The sequence below is a fragment of the Cibotium barometz genome, chromosome 27 (genome assembly GCF_041138505.1).
Source record: "Cibotium barometz isolate CiBa-2024 chromosome 27, ASM4113850v1, whole genome shotgun sequence".
Taxonomy (NCBI): Eukaryota; Viridiplantae; Streptophyta; class Polypodiopsida; order Cyatheales; family Cibotiaceae; genus Cibotium; species Cibotium barometz.
Window position 1 is genome coordinate 8,963,426 of NC_141072.1, and position 25,333 is coordinate 8,988,758.

Below are 25,333 nucleotides of genomic sequence, written 5' to 3' on the forward strand. Positions count from 1 at the left end.
AGGAAGTTTATATATCTGAACCTCATGGTTTTGTTGATAAGGGGCATGAATCTAAAGTATGTAGGTTAAGAAAAGCTTTATATGGGCTTAAGCAGGCTCCCAGATTATGGTATGAGGAGATAAACACATACTTACAAGCAAATGGTTTTTGCAACAGTCCAATTGAGAGTAACCTCTACGTAAAGAGGAGTAAAGATTGTTTTTTGGTTTTTGCAACAGTCCAATTGAGAGTAACCTCTATGTAAAGAGGAGTAAAGATTGTTTTTTGGTCATTATTTTCATAAGTTGATGACTTGCTCCCCTTCTCCAAGTAGATAATTTACTTGCTCCCCTTCTCCAAGTATACAATTTACCCAATATATTCTGACAACCAGGATACTATATACACATTTGGCAATCCATTTCCATTAAAGAGTGGCCATCCTACAATTCCAAAAAAAAGAAAAACTTTTCATTTGGAAGACAAAGAGTGTATAACATCAATGTGCACACTACTTCTCCCTTTCTATAGTGGACGTGTCACCATAGCCTAACCACTTTCGTGTAACGAAGCCATCCCCTTCGTCATCATACCATAGCCTACTAACCACTTTCATAAATACCTAAAAATGTGAACTTCGTGGGGAACTTTGGCCTCCGAGGGTTTAAGGGGTTCAAATTCTACAAACCCTAAAAAGCTCAGTGTGACACGTAGTGAAAGATTTAAGCATCGAGGAAGCACGTCCCGCCCGCAAATGCACCTGCGGAGCTGTGTTTGAAGTATTCGCGCTATGGCTCGCTTCCTTCGAGTCAGCCTTCAAGGCCTCCGCTGCCCCCGCCTAGTTTCTTCTCCAGATTCTGTCTCCCTCCGAGAACTTCCGATTCTCAAGCCCCCAGGTAAGTAAGATTATATTCAATAGATTAGGGTTTGTGAAGGTTTTGCCTGAGCATCAAACAGCTGAATGCTGCTCTTTGCATAGGCTCAGGGTTCGGCTCTAGGGTCAGGCTGTAGGTTTAGGGTTCTATTCAAGCTATTAGGATTTTTGAAGGGGACGCTAAACCAATGCATACCAAACAAATGATTGTTGTACTATGTTTATTCTAGGTTTAGGGTTAGGGCTAAGGTTTAGGGGTTGGCTTGCTCCGTCCATTTGTGGTCCGTGCAGTAGATGCTGGGATGTTCAACACTGCTTTGCAGTCCTAGAACCCAGGATTCTCTGGGCGGCTAGAGTATTGAAGGACCACAGCAATGCTGCCAGAGTGAATCTAACCATAATTGTGGTGTTCTGTAGCTCTGTGAGTTAAAATAGAGGAGAGAAAAAGCAAGTGTTGGGGTAAGGGAGGCATGGCTTTGATACTTTCAACAATATTGTTGAAGGTTTTCCACATTGTAAAACATGGTTGCATGGTTTGAAGCTTGCTTTGCTCACATCTGCTTGCAGCCATGTAATTAGTTGCTCATTGAGCTATGAAGGCTTGTTCACTGCCTATTGACTTGAACGTTTTATGTGAGGGTTTCTTTTCGTCTGCATTCTTGTGCTCTAGTCTTGGATGACTACAGGTCTACCTCAATCCCCATACGTGTGTGTGCACGTGAGAGAGAGAGAGAGAGAGAGAGAGAGAGAGAGAGAGAGAGAGAAAATACTTCAAGGACCTATGTGACCAAATGTAATTCAAAGTATCCATGAGAATAATAAAGCCATGGAAAAGAAATAAATGTGTGAAAATTAGCTACATAAGCTAGGATAATCATTTGGTGCTACATGATGTTGACATGTGGTTATATTGTGATATCGACCTCCCATTTATGCGCAACAATGTCAATGGCTTGGGACTGAACAGCTCTTTGTCGTTCGAGGAGGTTGTGAATCTGCAGTTGGCTAGGTTGTCGCTCCTTTGGTGTTTGGCTCTCAATATAAGTCAAGCTCACTCTCTAGCCTCCCCGTGAGTGCTAAATATTGAGGGAGCTCGGTTTGGAGTGGGTTGAGCTTGGTTTGGAGTCTTCAACATTGAAAGATGGGAGAACAAGATGGTGATGGTGTGACCTCAATCCTAGGGTTGTTGTCTCTGTACGTTCTCACGATGTCTTTAGAGCTCCAGGAAATAAACATCTCAATGAAATCTCTATTGGCTCTCATAGTAGGTTGTGCATTGAAACATAGTGTTCCTTTGTTTCCACCTATGCAAGTTTGTGTCTTTCGGAACATCTGTGCCCTGCTAGCCTCAATCCACAGGTGGTGTGATGAAACTCTCATTTGAACAATGGGAATCCATATGGAATGAGACATGTGTCCTTGTAATCATGTGGTCCTCTCAATGAAACTAGAAAAAATGCTCTATATAAAATTGTAAATTCATGGGGAGCTCCGTGGGGATAGCCCTGAGTTGCTAGTGTGGAGAGTTATCAGATTCAGTCGGGAGAGGTGGTCAATCTCTAGTTGAGAGAGTGCAAGGAGACAAGGCTTGTATTGAAAAGGGGGAGTTGCTTCAGAAGTCCATGTCGGGGGAACCATTGGAAAGTGTGGGAACACCATGATCGTAATGTCTCTTGATCTAGCTGCATCGAGGACTGTAAGGCTAGTAGGGGGAGGTGGCCTTTCTCTAGCACACGTAGGCGATGTTTGTATGTGGTAGTTTGGAATAGGCCATATGTCACCAAGGGTGCTACCCCAAACTCAAGCAAACACACACACTTAAGAGAGTGCAAGACATAAGAGAGATGGATGGCTGAATTTTCTTCTATCTTCTTCTTTTCTCTACAACCATATAATTAAAAGATAAGAGTACATACATAAAGGGAAAGTACTCCTCCTACAACATACAATGGTTGGTCTATAGTGCGACGATATGAGCTGGCGTTATAACTATGCCATAACTCTAGTACTCCAAAGTTTGTGAGCATTATATGTATTTGAGTTTGACTCTTCATTCTGCAAGATCCAATAGTGGTCTCATAGCGAAGCAACCAACCATGCCAGTGGCATAAGTGTAGAAGCTATCACCGAGGTGGGTCATCAATGTTTATCGTAGCACTAGTTGAGCTCAATATCTCAAAAACAATCTCATGTGTGGGACCGATTGTTTGCTCCGAATCATGGAGGGCATCATCATGTTTTGCAGCCTCTCTATCTTCTTCCACCCTCATCTCCAAAGTCTTCTTGAAATTGAGCTTAGAAATATTTTCTCCAAGTTCAAGGATGCATATTCTCTCGCCAAGCGTGCCTTTGCAGCTAACTTGCCATAGAGAAGATGGGTCATATGAAAAGTCATCCCAAGATATAGGTACGAAATGACAATCTTCACTTGAGTACCTCTACACCACCGAATAGAAAAGACATGCTAGCTTTTATGCGGTATGAGGTATTAAAGATAATGACCTTAGTCTTGTTGAGATTATGCACGAGGTCTCTTGTCTCTAAACTTGTGCAATGAATCAAGATGTCTATGAAGTCCCTGTGTTGAGTGAGAGATAAGAACAATGCCATTCGCACAAAGCAATATCGCAATGGTGATCGTTCTCCTTCAAACCTATCCACAAATGAAGAGATCTCGTCTAAGTAGAGCCCAAATAGTATGGGAGAGTGGATGTCCTTGTTTGATCGTAATTGTGATGCCAATGGCTCTTGAAAGACCCCTTGGTCTTTGTACCTTGTAAGCCATTGACTCATAGAGAGCCATTGAAACACCCCATGTAAATCGATGCACTTTTTTGGGCATGAAAGATGTGAGCGATTCATGATGTGAAGATTGCCATTGGTTTTCATGCCAAATGAACTTATGAATTTCCTACTTTTGAAGTGATTTTATGTTTCATCTGAACAGGGCTAGAAATTATTCATCCTGTTTTTGGAACACCTTTTTTAAGTGTGAAAAACTTGAGTTATTGTGGCGTGAAAGTTATTACAGTTTTTTTACACTAAATGAACTTTTGAATTCCTTGCTTTTGAGGTGATTTTATGGTTCATTTGATCATTGTGAAGGTCTAGGAATGATCTCCCTTACTTTTTAACAACTTTTTTGGGCATGGAAAACTTAAGTTTGATCTCTCTTACTTTTTAAACGACTTTTTTGGGCATGGAAAACTTAAGTTTCTCACGGTGATGTGACTATTTGGTGAAAGTCATGTGAACATCACAATTAGTTTTCTTCATGCTTGCCTTTCAAGGTTGTAGTTAAACTTCACTCACAAATGTATGCCTGAGAAGTATGTCCAAGCCATTGTAAACATGCACATCTAATCAACACACAAACATGTGATCAAGGGAAAGTGAAGGGGTTTAGCTAGCGGTCGTCTCCCAAATATGAGCTCCAAGCCGTACGCACTCTGGTAAGTCACCCTTGAGCTAGACGGTAAAGCAATCTCGGCAAGTCCGCACCCACAAGACATGTGTCCCGTACGTGCACATCTTGTCCTCACGGTTGTCATTAGTATGGCTAACCAATGGGCTAACACAAGCTCGGTTCCTTGGGAGGTCCCTCTTTCAATCTAGAGTTCCACACAATGGTCTCTTCCAAAACCAAACCCATGATCGAGCAGGGGAACAAGCACAAAAGAAAGTTCTCCGCGCCCGATGGCTAGCACGACAGAAGAAAAGTCTTCGGACCAACCTTCGAAGAATTCTACTTTGACTCCAGCAAAGAAAAACCGTCTCCTCGAGGCTTTGAAGCTCAAGAAGGAGGGACGTTCTACTCTGACTCCAGCAAAGAAAAACCGTCTCCTCGAGGCTTTGAAGCTCAAGGAGGGACGTTGTTGCGAAGAAAAAGGACATATACGTAATGAGTGCCCGAAGAAGGGTGTAAAGATCAACGCAAGACCTAAGACGAAGACAACCAACCAGTTGTCTTGACAGATACTTTAATCACTGTACTTTCTCGCTCTAGTTCATGTTTTGATTGTATGTTCAACTCTAAAGTTTTTGGCTTGCATGATCTTCTTCGAGTTTATGGAGAAGTGAATGGCCATAGAATCCACATTCTTCTGGACCTTGGCAGCTCACACAACTTTGTTAATTACAAACTTGTGTAGAAATTGAGTCTGGACACAACACCTAGCGATCATACTTATGAGGTACGCCTACCTGCAGGTCGACAAGTATGGGATCGAAAGGTGGAGAAGTTACCGATCCGGGTTCAGGACTATGAAGATATTCTGGAGTGTTATGTTATGTATCTAGAGCATGTAGACCTGTTATTAGGGATTGAGTGGTTTAAGACCCTTCAGGTCCAGATAGATTGGTCTAGTCATATTTTTTCTTTTGAACATCAGAACACCCAGTATTGTATCTTAGGTGATTGTATCTATTCCTCTTAGGGACTTCTTGTCAATAACGTTGATTTTGGAAATATTATGGATTCTTCTCTGTATAATGCTTTTCATTGTGGCTTGATTCCACTTTCTTCATTTCTCATATCTACTATGGATGTCAATGAATTAAGTGCATTTGAAAGTAAAGAATTAAAGAAGTTACTTGATTCATTTCAAGATGTATTTCCAAAGGAGCTGCCATCGAGCTTACCACTCGAAAGGGCAGTAGATCATCGTATTGATCCGGTCCCTGATGCTCAACCTATTAGCATTCCACCTTACAGGATGAGCCAGGCTGAGGAAGATGAGTTGGCCAAACAACTCGTAGATTATTTGAGGATGGGCCAGATCCGTCCAAGTAAATCACCTTGGGATGCGCCTGAGTTACTTAGGAGAAAGAAGGACAACACCTGGAGAATGTGTGTAGATTACAAGAGATTGAATAAACTGACAATCAAGAATCGTTATCCTCTCTCTAGATCAGATGACTTGATTGACCGATTAGTCGGAGCGAAGTATTTTACAAAGATAGATTTACGTACTGGCTATCACCAGATACATATTCATGAAAGACATGTTGAAAGAATCGCTTTTCGGACTAGGTATGGTCATTACGAGTTTCTTGTATTACCTTTTGGGTTAACCAATGCTCCAACTACTTTCTAGCAAATGACGAACGATCTTTTTCGTGAACATTTGGAAAAATTCGTGGTTGTGTTTCAGGACGATATTTTAGTATATAGTCTTACTCTTGAGGATCACGTTAGACATCTCACGATTGTATTGACTATTTTAAGACAGAATTGACTGTATGCTAAATTAAGTAAATGTGAGTTTTTTATGACATAAATCATTTACATGAGACATAAGATCGCAAGAGACGGGTTGAGCATTGACTATGATCGAGTTTAAAAGGTTTTGGTCTGGCCTATACCGCAGAAAATGAGACAACTTTGTTCTTTTCTCGGTTTTGTTGTTTTTCTTTGGAAATCTGTGGGGGAGTACTCTCAGCTCACACTACCCCGATGATGACTGACTTGTTGAAAGGTCGTGGACGTAAGTCGAATCAGCCTATCACTTGGAATAACGATTTGGATATGGCCTTCAAACTTTTGAAAGATAAAGTCAAGGAAGCACCTACCTTAGCACTACTTGATTCTAGTCGGTCTTATGTTCTTGAGACTTACGCAAGTGACTATGTAATTGAGGCTGCTCTATTTCAAGATGGTAGACTTGTTGCTTTTGAGAGTAGAAAGTCGGACGACACTCAATCTCGTTGGCCAACCCTTGAGAAGGAGCTTTATGTTGTCATTCATGCTCTCAAGGTTTGGAGGTATTATTTACATGGCTCCAAGTTTGTAGTATTGACTGATCATCAGTCAATCAAGTATGTGTGTGATATCGATGATTTGTGAGGAAGAAAAGCTCAATGGACTGAGTTAATGCAAGATTTTGATTTTGAAATCCGTTATCGAAAGGGGTCCATGAATAGTGTAGTAGATGCGCTTAGTCGGATTAGAGAGGTGAATACTTTGTCGTTCACCGAGATTTCTATAGACTTATTTCAGTCATTGAGAGAGCTTTGTAGGATTGATAGTTATTTTGGTCCATATTGGCAGAGGATCTATTACGGGAGCTCATTGATTGACAAGACTCAGTGATTGAGCAGTCTACCATTCAGGTTGCGGGAGGCCAGTGGATGATTTGGAATGGTTTGCTATTCCGTAATAGCAAAATTTGTGTACCACATGTCTCGGACATTAGGACCAAGATTCTTAAGGAGTGTCATGACACCCCTTCTGCTGGACACCTTGGGGTACACAGGACATTAACTTTAGTGAAACACTTTTTATTGGCCAAAGATGAAAGGGTATGTAGAAGATTATGTTCTCAAGTGTCAGGTTTGTCAAGTAAATAGAGCCGAACGCTTTAGACAGGCTGGGATGTTGCATCCTTTGCAAATCCCAGGTAATAAATGGAAAAGTATTTCCATGGATTTTATTACTGGATTGCTAAGAACACGTCAAGGCCACGATTCTATTTGGGTTGTGGTGGATCGCTTGACAAAAAAGGCTAGATTTTTATAGACATGGAAGACTGTTACCGCTACGCAATTAGCAAGGCAGTTTATCGAGCAATTGTTTAGACTATACGGATTATCGCAAGAGTGATAGGGACTCTAAGTTTACAAGTGACTTTTGGAGGCTTGTTTTTGAGAAGTTGGAAACAACTTTGAATTTGAGTTCCTCATATCATCCACAATTTGATGGCCAGACTGAAAGAGTGAATCAGATTTTGGAGGATATGCGTTGTGCATGTCTCCAAAAGACAGAGTTCATGGGAGGATTATCTTTCTATGTTACAATTTGCATATAACAGTACTAAGCATACGAGTACAGGTCTTAAACTTGCATCATGAAATGATCCTTTTGAGGTAATCACCGATGCCAATAATCTCGCCATAGGAGCAGTTTTGCAACAAGAAGGCAGACGAGTGGTGTATTAAGTTGAATGATGTAGAAAAAAAATTATTTTGTATATGACAAAGAGTTGCTAGGGGTTATCACAGCCTTGAAGCAGTGGAAACCTTTCCTTTATGGAAGGGAATTTATTGTGAAGACAGACCACTAGGCCTTGAAGTGGTAACAAACTATGCCAAGTGTCCTTTGGAGCGATAGACAACACCGGTGTAGTCAATTTTCCAACAATTTGGAGGAATGATTGAGTATGTACCGGGTACGACAACCCCGTAGTGAACGCTTTGAGTTGCAATGGTAGTATTAATACAGTACAGGAGTCCATTGTGTTGGAGATACAAGGCAAAGATTTAGACAGTATGAAGACAATATATAGATTGTCCAGAATTTGGAACTCCTTATAGTATGGCCCTTTATTTCGAACCAAGTCATTACGCCATTCAGGACGGTTGGCTCTTTAGAAGGGTCGACTATGTGTTGTCAGGGAGAAAAGACCGGCGCTCCTCCATGATGCCCATGATTCACTTGTTGGTGGTCATCGCGGGATCAACAGCACCTTGGAGAAGTTAGAAAGATCGTTTTATTGACCGAAGATGCGTAGGGATGTGAGAGTCCGTTTCACGACATTTCGATGGATTTTGTTGGACCCCCTTTTCGCACCTACTGGATCTCGGAATACTCAGTGTATGACGATAGTTGCCAGATTTAGTAAATTTTGTATGCTTATACCATGCAAATTGATAGCCATAGCAAAAGATATAGCCTGGCTCTTTCTGCGACATTGGTATCTAGTGTGTGGTTTGCCACGGACCATTACTTCAGATTGGGACCCAAAGTTTACATCTCACTTCTGGCGAGCTCTGTTCGACAACTTTGGTACCAAATTGCAATTGTCCAGTGCATTCCATCCTTAGATCGATGGCCCAACCGAGATTTACAATCAGTTGGCTTTCGATGTGCTTAAAGCGTACTGCCATGATTAGCAGTCGAAGTGGGAGCTTCATCTCTCATTGGTATAGGCGATTCTCAATGATACTCACTCATCCAGTGTTGGCATAAGTCTGTACGAGGCAGCCTCTGGTCAAAGATTTTCATCCCTTCTCACGAGGATGATCTCTCCTTTCTTGGAAGCCAACAAGACAACATAAACTTTTTCAGCCATCATTGAGTCCATCAAAGAGTGTCTTACCAAAGCTCAGGAGGCTTACACTAGACAGGTAAACAAGTCACGGAGGGACGTCAATTACAAAGAAGGTGAATGGGTATATTTAAGGATCATGAAGCAAAGACTCAAGCAAGTGGGCAAGCGTTGTCCAAAGTTGTCATTCAAAAGTTTTGGTCCTTTTCCCATCATAAAGAAGATAAGCAACGTCGCCATGCAACTCAGATTGCCAGACAGTTGGACGATGCACATCGTCTTCCACGTCTCTTGGTTAAAGCCTTATATTGGACCTTCATTGCAGAATGTTCCCGAAGAGCAGCAACCACAAATGGTTGATGAAGCAGAGGTGATAGAGCCTAAGCAGATGCTTCTACATCGCTGGAAGCATGGTTCTGGACGACGTCTTCGCCAATTTTATGCAAAGTTCAAAGATTGAGGTAGCAATCCACGACAATGTTGCATTTAAAACCCGTTTTTTTATTATTTAGGACGTTTTGGACTTGCAAACGTTTTAGAACGTTTCAAATCCGTTATTTATTTATTTTTTGGACTTGCACTTGTTACTCTCTTTAGAAGAGGTTTTTTCCCCCGTGTCCTTTTTGGCTTGCCCATTGGGAGGTCTAAGCGTTGGTTCTTCAAACTTAGCTTAGTTTCATGTCATGTTATGGAACATGTCATGACAACACATAGATGATGACCCATATGATTTTAACATTAAAAAGTACGCAACGTTTTTTTACGTACTTTATCAGTCGGCAACGTTCTATACCACGTACTAAACTCGTATCGTTTCATACATTTTGCACGTTTGAAACTACCTTGGTCCACGACCTAGAAAACATGTTAAAATACATATGCTCCAATATAAGGTCCAGATTCCACACTCAATGAGATGCACAAATTCTCACACCCCCTTTGCAGTTCATAGTGTGCAAAAGTCTGAAGAAGATAAGTTGATGAAGATGCAACTATGGACACTCCAGTACTGTGGATACCGGATACACCTCGGAAAGAGCACTTGCCAACTTGACTCCTCAAAACAAAATGCCACCTTGGACAGCAAAGAAATCCGCTTGGCTCGAGGTGTAGAATTATGATTGTGCGAAAAAACACTGCGTCCATCATCCCCCGACAGAAGACGGTGAACACATCATGTCTCAAAAGACCTCGAACAATGAACTTGGAACTCATCTACTCCATAATCTTTGCTACACCAAGCAATATACTTGGAACACATCCTGTCCTATCCAAGTGCTTGATCCTATCCACTAGGAGGGAACCTTACCTTCCTTGGAGAAACAAGGACAAGTTCCTCCTCCAAGAGGTGATCCATATCCATGGAAATAGCAAACCTCTGCTAGCAAGCCTTTGTGCCACCGATGATCTCAGCACTCCACCACTTCTCCAACGGAACAAGGCACGAGGATCAATCAGACCCCTCTCAGAACTGAGAGAGAAAGGGGCTGGACAGCAGCTAATAGTCCACTAAAAAGCACCGGAAAGCATCCACCGGAAAGGGAGGGAAGCCGGGAAGAAGAGGATCCTTCAAAATTACTTGTCTGGCCACACCACCCTCCACTGCTTTCCTTGCTGCAAAAAATCAGACCAAACACCACCAGCCGCTGCAGAAAATGGTCGAAGAAGCAAAAAACGTGGCCAAGTAGGCTTGCCATGCGGCTAACACAAGGGCAAGAGCGCAAAACGCTGATGAGGAAGAGGCTCTTGATGAAAGAAAATGCAGCCACCAGAAGAAGGCAGCCTGCCAATCACCAACCAATGCAGTCCCCCCCAGATTGCACCTGGACTCCGCGAGGAAAATGCAGGGCAGGAGCACTAGGAGACGAAAACGCTGATGAAAAAAGGGAGTGTAGGAGAAGAAAACACAGTCACTCTTGAAAAAAAAATGCAGCAATGTCTTCTTCCTCCAAAAAACGCAGAAGAGGGAGCAAAAACGCACACGTGGGCAGCCAGGTACCAAGGTGACTGATACACAATGCGAAAGCAAAACATAGGAGAGGGAGAGAGGCAGAGAGAGATATCAGACAATGAACATCATATTATAGCATGAGGCTTTACAATGGCAATACCAGCCAGCAGATGGGTGTCAAGCAATGTGCCTGTGGATGAATGAATGAATACAAGTGAGGGGAGGCCTTTATATAAGGAGGCCATGTAGCTGGCCGACTGCCATGAAGCTGGCCGACAGCAGCCCAAGACCTAGAAAACATGTTAAAATACGTATGCTCCAATATAAGGTCCAGATCCCACACTCAATGAGATGCACATGCATGCCTTTTTCTGTAGACCTTGTAATATAGGGAACTCCAGAGCCCCGCTTGGGAGGCAATTGTTTTGGCAAAAAACTGTTTGGAGCAACAAGTTCGAGCTTATTGTTCAGTCTGGATACACATGCTTATGTTCAGCCAATAAGGGAGGATCTTCAGGTCAAGGATTAATCATTAGTATCTGCATTGTACTTATTTCATTTTTAGAATGAAGGAAATACACCACACCTTCAGAGGGTTATTGGGGCCCAATGTGCTGTGTGGTTTATTGTCTCTCCCGTCTTTCTCTTCAATTAACACACCGAAGTAATCTCACAAGTCTGTCATGTCCAAGTAACATTAGTATCAAGGCTTCTGCATGTTATATACTAGCATCGTGCTTTCTATCGTGGTTTTTGATCTGCCATTTTAATCACTAGAAATGTTTGTACCTCAACCTACTTGTGTGTATTATACTTTATTTTTGGTGTATATGATAATTGATGTGACAGATTTATTTGCAATTATGGCCTTGTATTTTCAGAGTCCAAGCAAATCACATGGAGATGGTATGGAGAAACTGCTGTACTTGAGGAGTCTTGTAGCTCAACTCAAAGCACCAATGATGCAGATGGGTATGCACCTGGCTCCGTCATAGACTGGTTGCACAACTTGTCCTCAGCGAGCTGAGTAACAGCAAGGTTTTTGTGCAGGGCATCCATGGCTGCAAATGAAGGAGAGGATTCAGCGAAACAAGACGATGGTATTGAAAAGAAGGGAGTTTCAAAAGAGACATCAATTGCAAGGGATGCCAGCCAGCTGAAAGGTCCTGCTGAAGAATCTTCTTCTGAGCGCAGTAGTGACAAGCTTACAACCTTGATTCCTGGCAAAATGAGAGGTAAGCCAAACGCTACAAGCGGCCAAAAGGACATTGGACTCCAAATGCAACTGGAGGGTCTTTCTGCCAAGGCAAATACCCCTGAAGACGAGAGCAGTAAGTCTGTTCAAGACGATAAGTGGCAGCAAGTTATGAGCACCATTCGCAAAATGGCTATCAAAAACCGGTCAGCGATGGCTTCAGGTGACAAGTCGGCTTTGCCAAAGAGAAAAGAAAGTGAGAATGAAGACGATTTTGCTGATTTAGATCTTCCTAAAGCAGGAGGTGAAGCTGGCATCTCCAAAAGCTTAAACAATTCAAATAGAAATTCTGTAAGCTTGAAGGCCCTTTGTCCTATTTTATAAACTAAGTTCAAGCTAAGAATCTCATCCTATGCCTCTTTTTTCCTTGTTTTGAGTCTTGTTAGCTGGCTATGACTGCGTTTGGGAAGGATTTTAAGCAGAAAGATGGCCGATTTCAAAGCTGGAATCAGCAGAAACCCAAGGAGACAAGGCCAGGTGGTTTCAGTTTTCTTAAATCGCTTGATATGAATGGTGCCATTACCCGGGCAGAGATGTCAAGAGACAAGAACCCCTCTGATCGCATTGTTGGCTCCACAAGGGATTCTTTCTCAAACATGAAACCAAAAGATAGCTTTTTTCAAGGTTGGAATCAACAAAGGAGCAAGGAAACAAAACCAGTTAGCTTCGATTTTCTCAAGTCCCCTGAAGCAAGCGGTGCCTCTCCTCAAGCAGAGATGCAAGACAGAATCCCTTCTAACGTAAACGAGGCGAATTCAAGAGCTTCCAGCAACAACATTATTGTCCCATATTCTGGTTACACAGTATGCGTCCAAAACCTACCTGATCACAGCAACCTTGCTTTGGTGACGGACGCACTTTCAATCCATGGAGAGGTCATAGGCTCCTTCAAGAAGCCCACTTTGAATGGATCATGTGTGGCCTACATTGAGTTTAAGGTACTTCTGGTAGCTGTGTTGAGTTCTATCATTGCAATAGGGACACACATATCTTTCTGTTTCTCAAGGTTGTTTTTTGGAACAGACAGCAGAGGCTATGGATGGTGCATTAGCAGCCCGATGGATGCAGCTTGATAGCAAAGCTTTTACCATTGTCAGGGCAGACCTACCCATTACAACTGTGGTGAGACTTACTAGAGTCACCAGAGAGACTACTGAAAGCCAACTCCTCTCTGTTTGTGGAAGATTTGGCAGCCTTGACACAATCAGGAGGCGTGGAGGTAGAGTATATGATGTCTTTTACAAAGTGAGAGAGCTCCCAAACATCTCTACTATATTAGACAGGTTTGTGCTGTCTTTTTTGTAAAAATACTCAGTCATGTCCTTCAATTCATTTCATGCAGGCATTGTGTGTTATTTGCATGCATTTTGCAGCACAGTAGGTTAGTGTGATTTTCAAATCGTAATATGCTTGTATTTTTTCTTCTGAAACCTGCACAGCTTGAATGAAGTGACACTTAACCGGAGTAGATGGGTAGCTATACCAGCTCCAACCTTGCATCCTGCGGTAAGGAAAGAGGTGCTGAAAACCAGTGAAGGGCAGGCATGGCATGCATCTCAAGTAAACTGGGCACTCAACAGAATTGAGATGGGACTTGATACTGTGTCTGTTTGCTTTGAAGACTTGAAGGCACTTACTTCCATGGAGAGTGAGTTATTGAAAAAGTAGTTTGCAGCTGCTGTTCAATTCCTGCGACTGTAACTCAGGTGGCTTTTTGAGCTAATCTTGTTGGAGGGTGCATCTCTGCATTGCCATTTATTTAGTGCTAGACATAGTAGGTTATACTGTCTATGAAGAGAGTCAGGAAGGTTAGGAGCCATTCTATTCTCCAAGGTACAAGAGGGTTTTGAGCTGTGTAGAGGCTTGTCTGGGTTTATTACTTGGATTCATAGTATTTAGTATTTTTACCGAGTTAGCTCAATGGGCATAAACATCACTTGCATGCAAGTGCTGATGTGTCCTCTCTGGCTGGTGCTTGTGGATACCTTGGGATACAACTTGAGATAAATTTTTAGGGGAGGATATGTATGGCTTTCCTCTTTCGAAATGCCTCAGCTACACGTATATTTGAATTCATGGGATCCTTGGTTTTTTTTTTTGGTTTAGATGAAACCAGGGTTTGAAACCTTGCTTTGTCTCAAAGAAGGGCAGATTTGTTGTCAGTGTGTTATATTTGCTTGTTTCATGATTAAGTAGCAGTAGAGCAATGCATTTTCTAAAGGAGGGTCTAATGAGTGGCATGATGCCAGCTTGAGTAGATATTAACCTGTATGACGAAGTGTAGGACATTGCACTTACCCACAAGAAAAGTATGTAGTGATGCTTTCCGCCAAATTGATTTGTTGCTCAACAGAGCAGCCGAGTAGGGGTGATTGCATCGAAAGGTGGTAGAGCCTAGGAGCACAGTGCAGAGAACCTATGTAAATAGGTGTACATCCAATTCAGTGGATATCTTATTCTTTGTTTTACTGCTTTCTGAATTGGTGTTTCATTCAACTCACTTAGATGCCTAGAGAAGTGCTTAAAATTTTGATCTAGCTGCTGGATTAAGTTGTTCCTTTTGTGTGGATGTTAATCTTAGGTGTCCACTAACCTTGCCCAATGATTATCTAACCTACAACCGAAACCCTGATGAGGTTTCATAAACTGGACATCGCATGCATCACATGACTGATATATTGGGGCTAGCAATTCACACCCAACCGTATGTCCAATGCCTTGAACTACCCCAAAGCCTAAGGTTTGATTGGCTCCATTGGTATTGATGGTCCCAACCTAGCGGCCCATACCACTATGTAGAACCACCCACCTTGCAGTTCCAAGGCCATGCCCTTGGTAGCCCACTTGTCTACCATGTGGATACATCAATAACTTGTAAGTGCTCCCAAGGTTTTGTATTTAGCAATAACTTGGTTGTTATTGGCCCTTGCTTTATTTATAAGCTTTCTTGCTTTATTTTTAAGCTTTTAGTTGTTAATAGTCTTGGGCTATTAACTATAAGCTGTTAGGCAATCTAGAACTTGTCTTGCTCGTGTCCTTAGTCCATGTATGAACCCTCCAAGTCTTCACGCCGTAGCTAATTTCCTAACCTTAATTGTGGATTAATTCTAGTCTTAATCTTGCATTAGTACATGTACCTAGCTGTAACCCTAACCCTAACCTAAGGTTTATCAGGACTTAACCTACTTTCCTTCTTCTATCTACTTTCCTTCTTCTATTCTATTCATGTCCTTGTGAATGTATAAGGAAACAAGCCTATGCAAGCGAATATTAGGATTTGGACATTTGTTCGTAGCATCTACTTGAGTCTATTGCTACATACCTAGGCCATTGCAAGACTTCTTTGTTTATGAAGATTCAATTGCTTATAGTTAATCCAACTCTCATCAGAGAGCTAACTCCCAATAAGACATCCAATCTTATAGTGCAACAAGTTGTATCATGACAACACTAGTGCATAGATCCATGATACAACTTAAATGTCGTACCAAATGGCACTGCATTATTGTTGGCAAGCACTAGTCCATTTAATGCACAACGAAATCCTTGTGCTATGTACTTGTATGATATTCCACCCACTTGTCCATCCTTATCTAAGATTGAATGGAGATTGTGTTTTCAAACATGACTAGTAGATACTTCCAAACATAAATCTTTTGTGCATGTCCCATGCGGCTTTCAGCTACTTGTCACTCCACCAAATTGGAATGAATTCAAGGTTACCAAAGGTCCGCAAATCCATTAATGGAGATCTTGAACGACAAAGGTTATACCATATTCCATCCCTAACATGTCCTTGGGTTACATTCCATTGAACAAGTGAAAAATCCACATGACTCCAAAGTTTTGGAATCAAAATAATCCCATGGAGCTCCGTCCATCTTGGAGTATTACACAGTCCAATTGTCAACTAGTCTAGACATTTAGGTTAAGACCAAGAAATTCCAAACTACTCATCTCTCTTATGTACAATTTTGAGGTTGTCTCATTCACCAATATGTATCAGTATTACTTGGTGTTCAAGTCTAGAGCTTACCTTAGCCTTGCCAAGGCATGTGTCGTTGGGTCTTGCCTTCGAGCAACAAATGCAACTTCTGATTGTGGGTGCACTAGCTCGTCCATCGCATTCTCATTTTGCTGTTACACCGGAATGCTCCTTTGCCAAAGGGGTAAGAGGAGAGCTCTCAATGCCTAGATGGAGGCAAGAAGAGATGACCCTTCACGTGGTTCTCTCACACAAGCGGGGGAAGAATCAACTAATCGAAGAGGGAAGCCTACAATCAAACCTATTCAAGCATGTATGTATTTAGCAAGCATGAGCTCAAAAGCATACAAGCAAGCAAGTATAGGTAAGTAAGAGAACTCACAAGAAAATTATTGAAGGAGTATTGCTGATTGTAAAAAATGACTTATATATAAGTGACTAGTTTTCACATTAGGCTGGTCAAACTTAAAAATGGTTAGATCTCTATTGCTAGTCTTAAGCTTCTATACACAATAGGCTCGTATACTTTCTCTATTTGATATTAAGTACATGCAAGGTCGCTTTATATGTTCCAAAGTAGTCTTACAAAAGATAAGTGCTAGTTTGCATAGGTAAGATGGCAAAGCGCCTTACAATTGTCAACTAGACTAGACATTTAGGTTGAGACCAAGAAATTCCAAACTACTCATCTCTCTTATGTGGTCTTGTCTTCGAGCAATAAATGCAACTTCTGATTGTGGGTGCGCTAGCTCGTCCATCGCATTCTCATTTTGTTGTTACACTGGAATGCTCCTTTGCCAAAGGGGTAAAAGGAGAGCTCTCAATGCTTAGATGGAGGCAAGAAGAGATGACCCTTCACGATGGTTCTCTCACACAACAAGCGAGAGAAGAATCAGCTAATCAAAGAGGGAAGCCTACAACCAAACCTATTCAAGCATGTATCTATTTAGCAAGCATGAGCTCAAAAGCATACAAGCAAGCAAGTATAGGGAGAGCTCACAAGAAAACTATTGAAGGAGTATTGCTTATTGTAAAAAATGACTTATATATAAGTGACTAGTTTTCACACTAGGCTGGCCAAACTTAAAAATGGTTCGATCTCTATTGCTAGTCTTAAGCTTCTACACACAATAGGCTCGTATACTTTCTCTATTTGATATTAAGTACATGTAAGGTCGCTTTATATGTTCCAAAGTAGTCTTACAAAAGATAAGTGCTAGTTCGCATAGGTAAGATGGCAAAGCGCCTTACAATAAGTCAAACGTGCGAAACCATGTTAACCAACAGAGTGGTCAACATATCTCCCTTTCTTATGGTGGCCACGTCCTCGCATCACCTGTTGGTGGTGTAGCTACTGTGGAGAAGTCGATGGTGTGGATGCTCCAGGATATACAATGGAGTTGGCGACTGAGGTTATGTGGTTGGTTTCGGACCGATTTGAGCCAGGTGCAAGCCAACAGGTGCAAGCCAAAGTGATGGGAAACTTTGGACAGCCTTAATGGTAGTAGGTAGCTTGTCGAGGAAACATGGAAAGTGATAGGTAATGTAGAGATTCTTCATGCTGGGTTTCTGTTGGTTGTGGAAGTGGTGTGGAATTTTCAAAATGAGGTAGTTGGTAGAAGCGGTTTACATCCTATGTTTGTCGGAATGAGTGCTAGGATCTCGTGGAATGATGAGCATGGGTAGATGGAGGTTTGGGATGTCTTACGACGCGATAGGGTATTATGTCCGGATCTCATAGCGTGATGCTGAGAGATTGAGCCTTTGCTTTACAAATATGTCGGCTAGTGCGAGGTTTTGTAGGTGTTGAATTGGAGTCAAATAGATGATATAGGTATGGAAGCTCATTGAAGGTACCAACAAGGTTGAGGGTTCTCCAGGTGATGGGTCATATCATGGGCCAGGCTTGCATCCCGCCATGGTTTCCCATCTAGAAATGTACTTGGAGGGTTAGCGTTACGAGGTTATTTGCACGTGCATGTGTTTGTGTGTGCCGTGAGATGCGAGAGGTGAAAATAATGACGCCCATTGTGAAACATGCAGGTGATGTGCATGGGCAATGGGTGAAAGGTGTGTCCATGTGGGTGCACTTCTCCAATACAAAGACTTTCCCAATATAAGAGTTTTCTTCGACTCTTTTTTTTTTTGTTTTTGCTTTCTTCGACATTTACTTGACATCCCATTTCTTGGGGAGTCAAGATCATTAAAGTGTTTGAGGCATGGTATCGGATTTGTGCCTAGTTGTGTCCATAGCTACAATGAAATTGGGCGGTTTCTGTGGCTCATTAGATTTGGTGTTGTCGAGTACTTGGGATAGAGTCAGGGTGGTTTGAATGGGTAGGGTGGTCGAAGACGAGGGAGAAGGGTTTCGCTAATTGTAGGAAGATCCATACGATGGGTTGTACCATGGGCCATGCTTGTAGTTGATGTGTAACGAGGCTGGTCGATAAGGTGGGTGGGAATGAGATTGGGTTGCCCATAAGAATGAAAGAATTTAGGACACCCATTCTGGGGCAGGAACATGGGTAAATAACATGATGGGTGGGTTGCTGTGGACATGGCTGAAAGGATCCGGTGCTTCTTAAGCCTTGGTTTGAAATGTGGTGGCTTGCTTGAAACATGGTAAAGTCGGTGGAGAGAAGGGACGCACTGCATAATGGCCGCAGCTTGGGGGTGAAATGTCGAAATACTAGGCATTGTCGACCTTGGCATGCAGTATTGCTTTGAACCTTTGGGTAACTCGAGCTTACTGGATTAGCATGGATGTAGGCAAGTTTGGTGCCTAGGAGGGAGATGTAGAGTGGGGTAGATTGAATCACCACTGCTGAGTGTGAAGATCTCCACTTGGGTGCATGGATCCAACAGCTCCATAGACCACAAATGGGATGCCCATGTGATTGGGAAAAATAGAGGCTTATCTGGTGGCATCTTCACGAAGTCCAAGCGTACTAGGTTGCATTTGCAAGGCTAGTAGCCCTTATGAGTGTGTAGATGTCAAAATTGTGAGTCATGGATGTGAAGAGGGCTGGACAGAGCAAGAACGAGACTCTATGAAAGAAGGCAAGGCAAGACAATTGGATCGAAGCAAGCATGCAAAGTGTTGGCATGGGGCATGGATGCTACATGCAAGAGTGGGATCCGATGTCGGAGTGCCTTAAAAAGTGCAGTTGAGACCATTGGGGGCGATCGACGGAAGGCACAAGGGCCTGAATGGGTGTTGGATGGACCACAAGGTAGGAAGGTTGGTCTGGTCCTATGTGCTTAAGTGCCGGTGGAGAATGGATGTGAGTGAAGAGGATTGATTGCAAATCGGAAACTTGCCAAGGTTTGGTTGTAAGTGGAAGCTGATTTGGGATTGGTGGTAGCGGGATTTTCTTTGGGGTTTGTGGGTGGTTTTGCGATTGGGCTATCCACCGCGATGATGTACTTGCAAACAATCCCAATAGTACCAGTTTTACCCTCCACGGAGAGTGCTCACCCACTCAATGGAGAGCCAAAATATGTAGGAAAATGAGGGTGCAATGTTTACCTGCACTTACCGGTTTGTCCGGAAGGCGTGGACGTCGGCATTGCATTGATCATCATGGGCCGGAATTCTAGGGTCGATGATTGGATGCGATTGTCTTCTCCCCCTTTCTTCAGCATATAAAACTAGCCTATAAGCCTCCCCATATTGTGAGCATCCGCAAGGAGGTTTATTTGTTTATCTTTGGCCATGGCATTCGGTACAACCTTCAAAGCCGCATTTGTTTTATATAGTTGATCCATCGCTATCACCAATCCCTACAAGGCTCTAGAGGAGAGAGGCTCAATTGTGAAGATATCTTCCAAACTGTTTGATGGCTAGTTGGGATTCATGGCCTTGCCACTGTATTATGAACACTAATTTCAAAAGTAGGAGAGGGATTGAGACTGGTCACTGTAGGTGATCCCATGCAAAATCTTGGGGTGGGGATGGAGAAGGTCGAAGGCTAGGCAGTAGCGCCTTGGGGGGGGAGGGGGGATCACCTTTTCCTAATCCACATTGTTGAGATGTCAAGATCAACGTGAGCTGGCACTCATGTCATTGTGCCCGGGTGACCTTCCACATTTACACAATTGGCACGTCTGGTAGCTGACATGACGGACCTTTGCTAGTGATTCTATAGCTGGGACTACACCTACCTAGTCCAATCGGGTTAGGCATACTTATCTTGCTAACTCACCTACTTAGTGTGTTCACTTATGGACCGTTTGTACATAGTACTCTAGTACTTATGTTAGTTTTCACTTATCTTTTATAGGCCTCTTTTGAGAGCAACAAGTAGAAGAATTTCAACCTTCCATTTCTGTGTGTGTTTTCTCCATTGTTGTGTGAGTGTGTGTGTGCGCGCTTATAAGAGCTAAAGCTCTCTCTCCTCCCTCAATCTTTTTATAGTACCAGAGCTTGGTTTAGGCTAAGGAGCTGAGCAATAAGGAAGCTATCAAGGTAAAGGAAGCTATACAGGGGTAAGAACATAATCATCTCTTCCCCTTCTTGTTTTGGTACCACACTGCTTGGGTAGCTCTAGGAGCTACACATCTCCAATTCAAGAGCTATCTTCATAGGTGTGGATTAATTTGTATTGAGCTTTGTGGGCCGGATTCACGTTTTGGGCGCGTTTCGGCCTTCGTTTGGCCATTACAAGGTATTTTCCAGCACATCTAGGAGGTTCTGGTTTGGAACTATCTCTATCCGAACTTTGGTTACTAAAGTGCAACAATGCTTTGGGGTGTGCAGATAACATTTGCACATGTATTGCTAACTGTGGATGTATGTACGTGTACTCTGGTCATGTGTTGTGAACATACAGGTTGTGCAAAAGTATCACTTATTACAGGAGTTACAACATTAGATACTATTGTGTTGTAGATTGCATACAGAAACTATCTATTTGTTTGTTGCAAGCAAAGATGTCTGACAATATCTTTGCTTGTGAGTATTTGTTTGCTATGCAATACATGTTGAATTTAATGAGATGATAGATGTAGCCACAAACGGTGATAATGTATGGTATGTGGATTCACATGACCTATCATGGTGAGTGGTTTAGAGATGTGAAAAATTTGGAAAACCAAGTCATGTAGAGACGGGGGATGACATAGCTCATCCTATTGCTCACATTGGGAATATACCATTGGGAATATACCATTGGCTATGTAGGATTGCAAGATGAGGTACTTGGCTGATGTGCTTCATGTGCCTAACATAACAAAGAATTTGGTTTTTTTTTTGGTAGATGATTAAGCAGGGTTACATGTATGCTTTAATCCTAAGGGCTGCTATAATAAACAATAAATGTTGTTTGGTTACAAAGGAAAAAAGAGTGAGCAGAATATTTAATTTGGATGCAAGCATGCATGAGTTGAAAGCTGCTATGTTTGCATAAGGTGTAGGTGTTAGGCACAAACGTATTGGTCATGTGAATGAGTAGTATATAGAATTCAAAAATTGTTACAAGTTTGCCAAAGTTTAAGGTGGAGGGAAAGCACAAAGTATGTGAAGCATGTAAGTTTGGAAAGCAAACAAAGAATGTATTTCCACATAATAGGAATGTAAGTAAGAGAGCACTTGATGTGGTGTACTCAGATGCATGATGGGAGGCTAGCAAAGATGGCATCAATGGCATCAATGGAAGGATGTCATTACTACCACATAAGGAAGGTATGGGTCTATTTTATGAAAGAGAAAAGTGAACTTTTTGTGGACGCTATGGTCATGAAGCTTCATAATGCCGAACACTCCTACAAGCTCTCAATAATCCTTCTAGAGCCCAATTGACCTTAGTAGCACCCCTAAAACCACAAGCTATGGTGCATGTTACCACATCTCAACCCATCGCCCGCTGCGCGAGACACAACCTATCTCTAGGGGAATTTACAATGCACCAAATGTGTCATTACCTCTACCAGTTTTGGGACCTCAACCCCCACCTCCAAGGATTACACCGCTTAATCAAATAGGTTTTAAGGGACCTGTTGATTTTATCTTAAGTATGAGGTTGAGTTTGAGACTCCATCTCATGTCATTGAAGACTCCACAGACCTTTACCCTGACTACTATATAGTTGATGTTGGAGGAGTCAAACTAGTGTACCAGCTAGCTGTGGTAGAAAGAGGCCGAGACATCAACGCTACCACTAAGAGAATGCCTCTTCAATGCTATGATTGTTAGGGACCACACAGAATCATTAAATGTACCAACAACAAGCACACAATAGCCTTTAAGTTACATCTTCTAACATGCCACACAATCATTAATGGTGGCATAGATCACTTTGTACACTCTATGGGGTACATGGTAGAGGAAACACATAAGAGGTGGTTTCCCTATGGGTGCACCTATAGTGTGCACCTATAGTGTGCACAAGTGATTTAGGGTCCATGTGAGGGCACTTTGTACACTCTATGGGGTACATGGTAGAGGAAACACATAAGAGGTGGTTTCCCTATGGGTGCACCTATAGTGTGCACAAGTGATTTAGGGTCCATGTGAGGCACCGGCAAGGGAGATGAGGTGTTAGGGGTGCCTCGAGGATGGCGGAGCACATGGGCTCCATAGATTTAGCAATGGACCTGGTTGGAAGCTTTTCATGTGAGCAATAGGGTGTACCTTGAGAGGCAACAGTTGGAATGGAAAGATTGGTTCTAGAGAAGGTCGTGGTGGCACGTTGTGTGAGTAGCTAGTTTGGGGTCGTGCCACCAGTAAGGCTGGGGGATGGAAGGAGAGGAAGGTAATGTTACAAATGAGCTTTGGGTTGTTATTGGCACGGTGGCCAATTGCCTGGAATATCTTTCTTGCATGTTGTCATCGAGAAAGATCGCCCATTTGTAGGCCTGATCAAAGGTGGAGGGGTCCTTGACCAACAGGTGGTTGTGAAGCCTTGGATTGTGCAAGCCCAAGAGGAAACGGTCCATTAATTGCTTATCACTCAATTTTTTCCTTGCTTCGCAATGCAAATCAAGTTACTTGATGTGTGCTATGTAGTCACGTAATGTTTCCTTGGGTTTTTATTCTAATTGGAATAGTTGGGGCCCCATTTGGGCATGGGTGCAAATCCGAAAATGAAGACCTCTCTCACTGCTTTGAAAGCACTTTTGTGCCGAGGGTCCAAGGATTGGAACCATTTGCCGGGCCTTGCCTTCAAGGCTGAGTCCAAGGTGATGGACTTTGGTTGCATCGTCGAAAATTTCAAATGCTTGATAGATTTGGTTAAAGATCTCGATGTGGAACACGGGGTCTCCAACTCCATGCAATTTTGGCAAAAGTTTAAAAATTTTCGCCCACATAGGTTTTGTATGTGATGTTTGTGGGTGCAAGTGTTGTGACACTCCCCTTCCTAGAGCTTGTACTAAGCCTGGAATGGCAACTTGTGGCACAAGGGGAGGTGGTACAAGGGTGGGAGGTGGGAATAGATCCATGGTGGATAGAGAAGAGGGTACGTGAATGTGCTTGGGGCATCTATCCATGCCAGGGTGCATGTATGGAGGGCCCCCACTAGATGAGGGCTCTTCAAAGATTGTTTTGCCCTCCCAGCCAAACATGTGTGGTGTACCGACCACACATGTGAATGAGCAATTGGGGCCGGGTTGCCGCTGAAAGAAATGGAGGCATTGGGGGCATGCAACCATGACCAAAAGATCTCCATGGTGTGTGGGGAAGCTTAAAAAAGCTTCAACGATGCACGCGGGCCCAAGAGTTTTAGCTCATTTTTTCCTTGCACCTGAACATACCCTTAAGGTTAAAAGTGGTCTTTTGAGGTGTTTTATGCATGCAAAAATTACCCTAGTGAGTCAGGGAGATAGACCAAAAGCACCTCCTCTAAAGATTTGGAAATTTTAAAATTTATTTTTTTTGAAAAAAAAAAGTTTGGTACGGCCGTATGCTTACAAGCGTACACCCATGGCTTTAGTATGGAACGGTTGTGGCAAGTGTGGAACGGCCGTGGCATATTTTTTTTTTGGGTACGATCGTACGCCCATGGCTTTAGTAGGGAACAACCATATAGCAAGTGTGGAATGGCCGTACATGGAATAATTATTTAAAAATTTTTGAAAAAAAAAGATTTTTTTGTGTACAGCCATACACTTACAAGCATACGCCCATGGCTTTAGTATGGAACGGCCGTGGCAAGTGTGGAATGGCCGTACGGAATTTGTTATTTTTTTATTTCTTTTATTTTTTTGAACAAAAAATTGTGTATGGTTGTATGGTTACAAGCGTACGCCCATGGCTTTAGTATGGAACGGCCGTGGTAATTGTGGAATGGCCATACGGATTTTTTTGTACAGCCGTAAGTTTACAAGCGTATGCCCATGGCTTTAGTATGGAACAACCGAAGTGTGGAACAGCCGTACAGATTATTTTATTTTATTTTATTTAAAAAAAATAAAGTTTTGGGTACGTCCATATGCTTACAAGCGTACTCTCGTGGCTTTAGGTTGGTACGACCGTTGGCAAATGTGGAACGATCGTGGCACGTTGGAATTTGAATTTGAAATTTGAAATTTAGAATTAGAATTAGAATTTAAATTTGGAGAGAAGTGAATGGGAGACAACTAAGACCCCCTCATTAATGCTTAGGTAGGTGGAAAAGGGCTAAAGTTAGAGGCTATCTCTAAATTAGTGGATTTCGACTAATTTACAAGCACTCTAGCTGAACTAAAGATTAATTCTCTTAATCTCACTATTAATCACTCTTTAACCCTCTTCTTTGCCCTTATATTACTCCTAATTGGTGAGGAGTTTGAGCATGGGGATTTAATAGGTGGATTAGTAGAGTCCAAACATGTGATTACCCCAAAATAATTTCACTAATTAATCCACTCAAAAGAGAAAAAATTAAACAAAAGAGTCCAAATTAGTGCTAATTCTTGTACTAACTAAGGCCTAATTGGGGTGAACTAAACATAGATTTGAGTCAAAGCAAGTGTTTAGAACACTAATGCCACACTAATTAGTCTAATTACAAGTAATTAGGCTCAATTTTTAGTTTTTTGCTCTCTTTAAGTCCAGTAATCATACTAACTAGTAGGTTAGTGAAAGTTAAGAGATAGTTTATGGTTTTTTTATTTAATTAGTGTTCTATCTAGTAATGCTAACCTACCTATGCAAAGGGATTAAGTAAAAAAAAGGATTAAGCTAAAAATTAAGAAAAATAGTTTAGGTTTAAGCAAAAACCCTCTTGATTAGGCTCTCTAATCACCCAAATCTCAAGTTTTTTT

At 42.2% G+C, this 25,333-nt stretch overlaps 1 protein-coding gene across 1 annotated transcript; it reads left to right on the top strand.

Annotated features, from left to right (window-relative positions):
* Positions 1–584: 584 nt before the first annotated feature.
* LOC147623047 (uncharacterized) lies at positions 585–14,250 on the top strand. The gene is made up of 6 exons (XM_086821077.1): positions 585–876; positions 11,732–11,822; positions 11,901–12,396; positions 12,492–13,043; positions 13,129–13,388; positions 13,545–14,250. Exons 1-6 carry the CDS (start codon positions 771–773, stop codon positions 13,771–13,773), a joined length of 1,734 nt encoding a protein of 577 aa, XP_086677203.1. The 5' UTR covers positions 585–770; the 3' UTR covers positions 13,774–14,250.
* Positions 14,251–25,333: the final 11,083 nt, after the last annotated feature.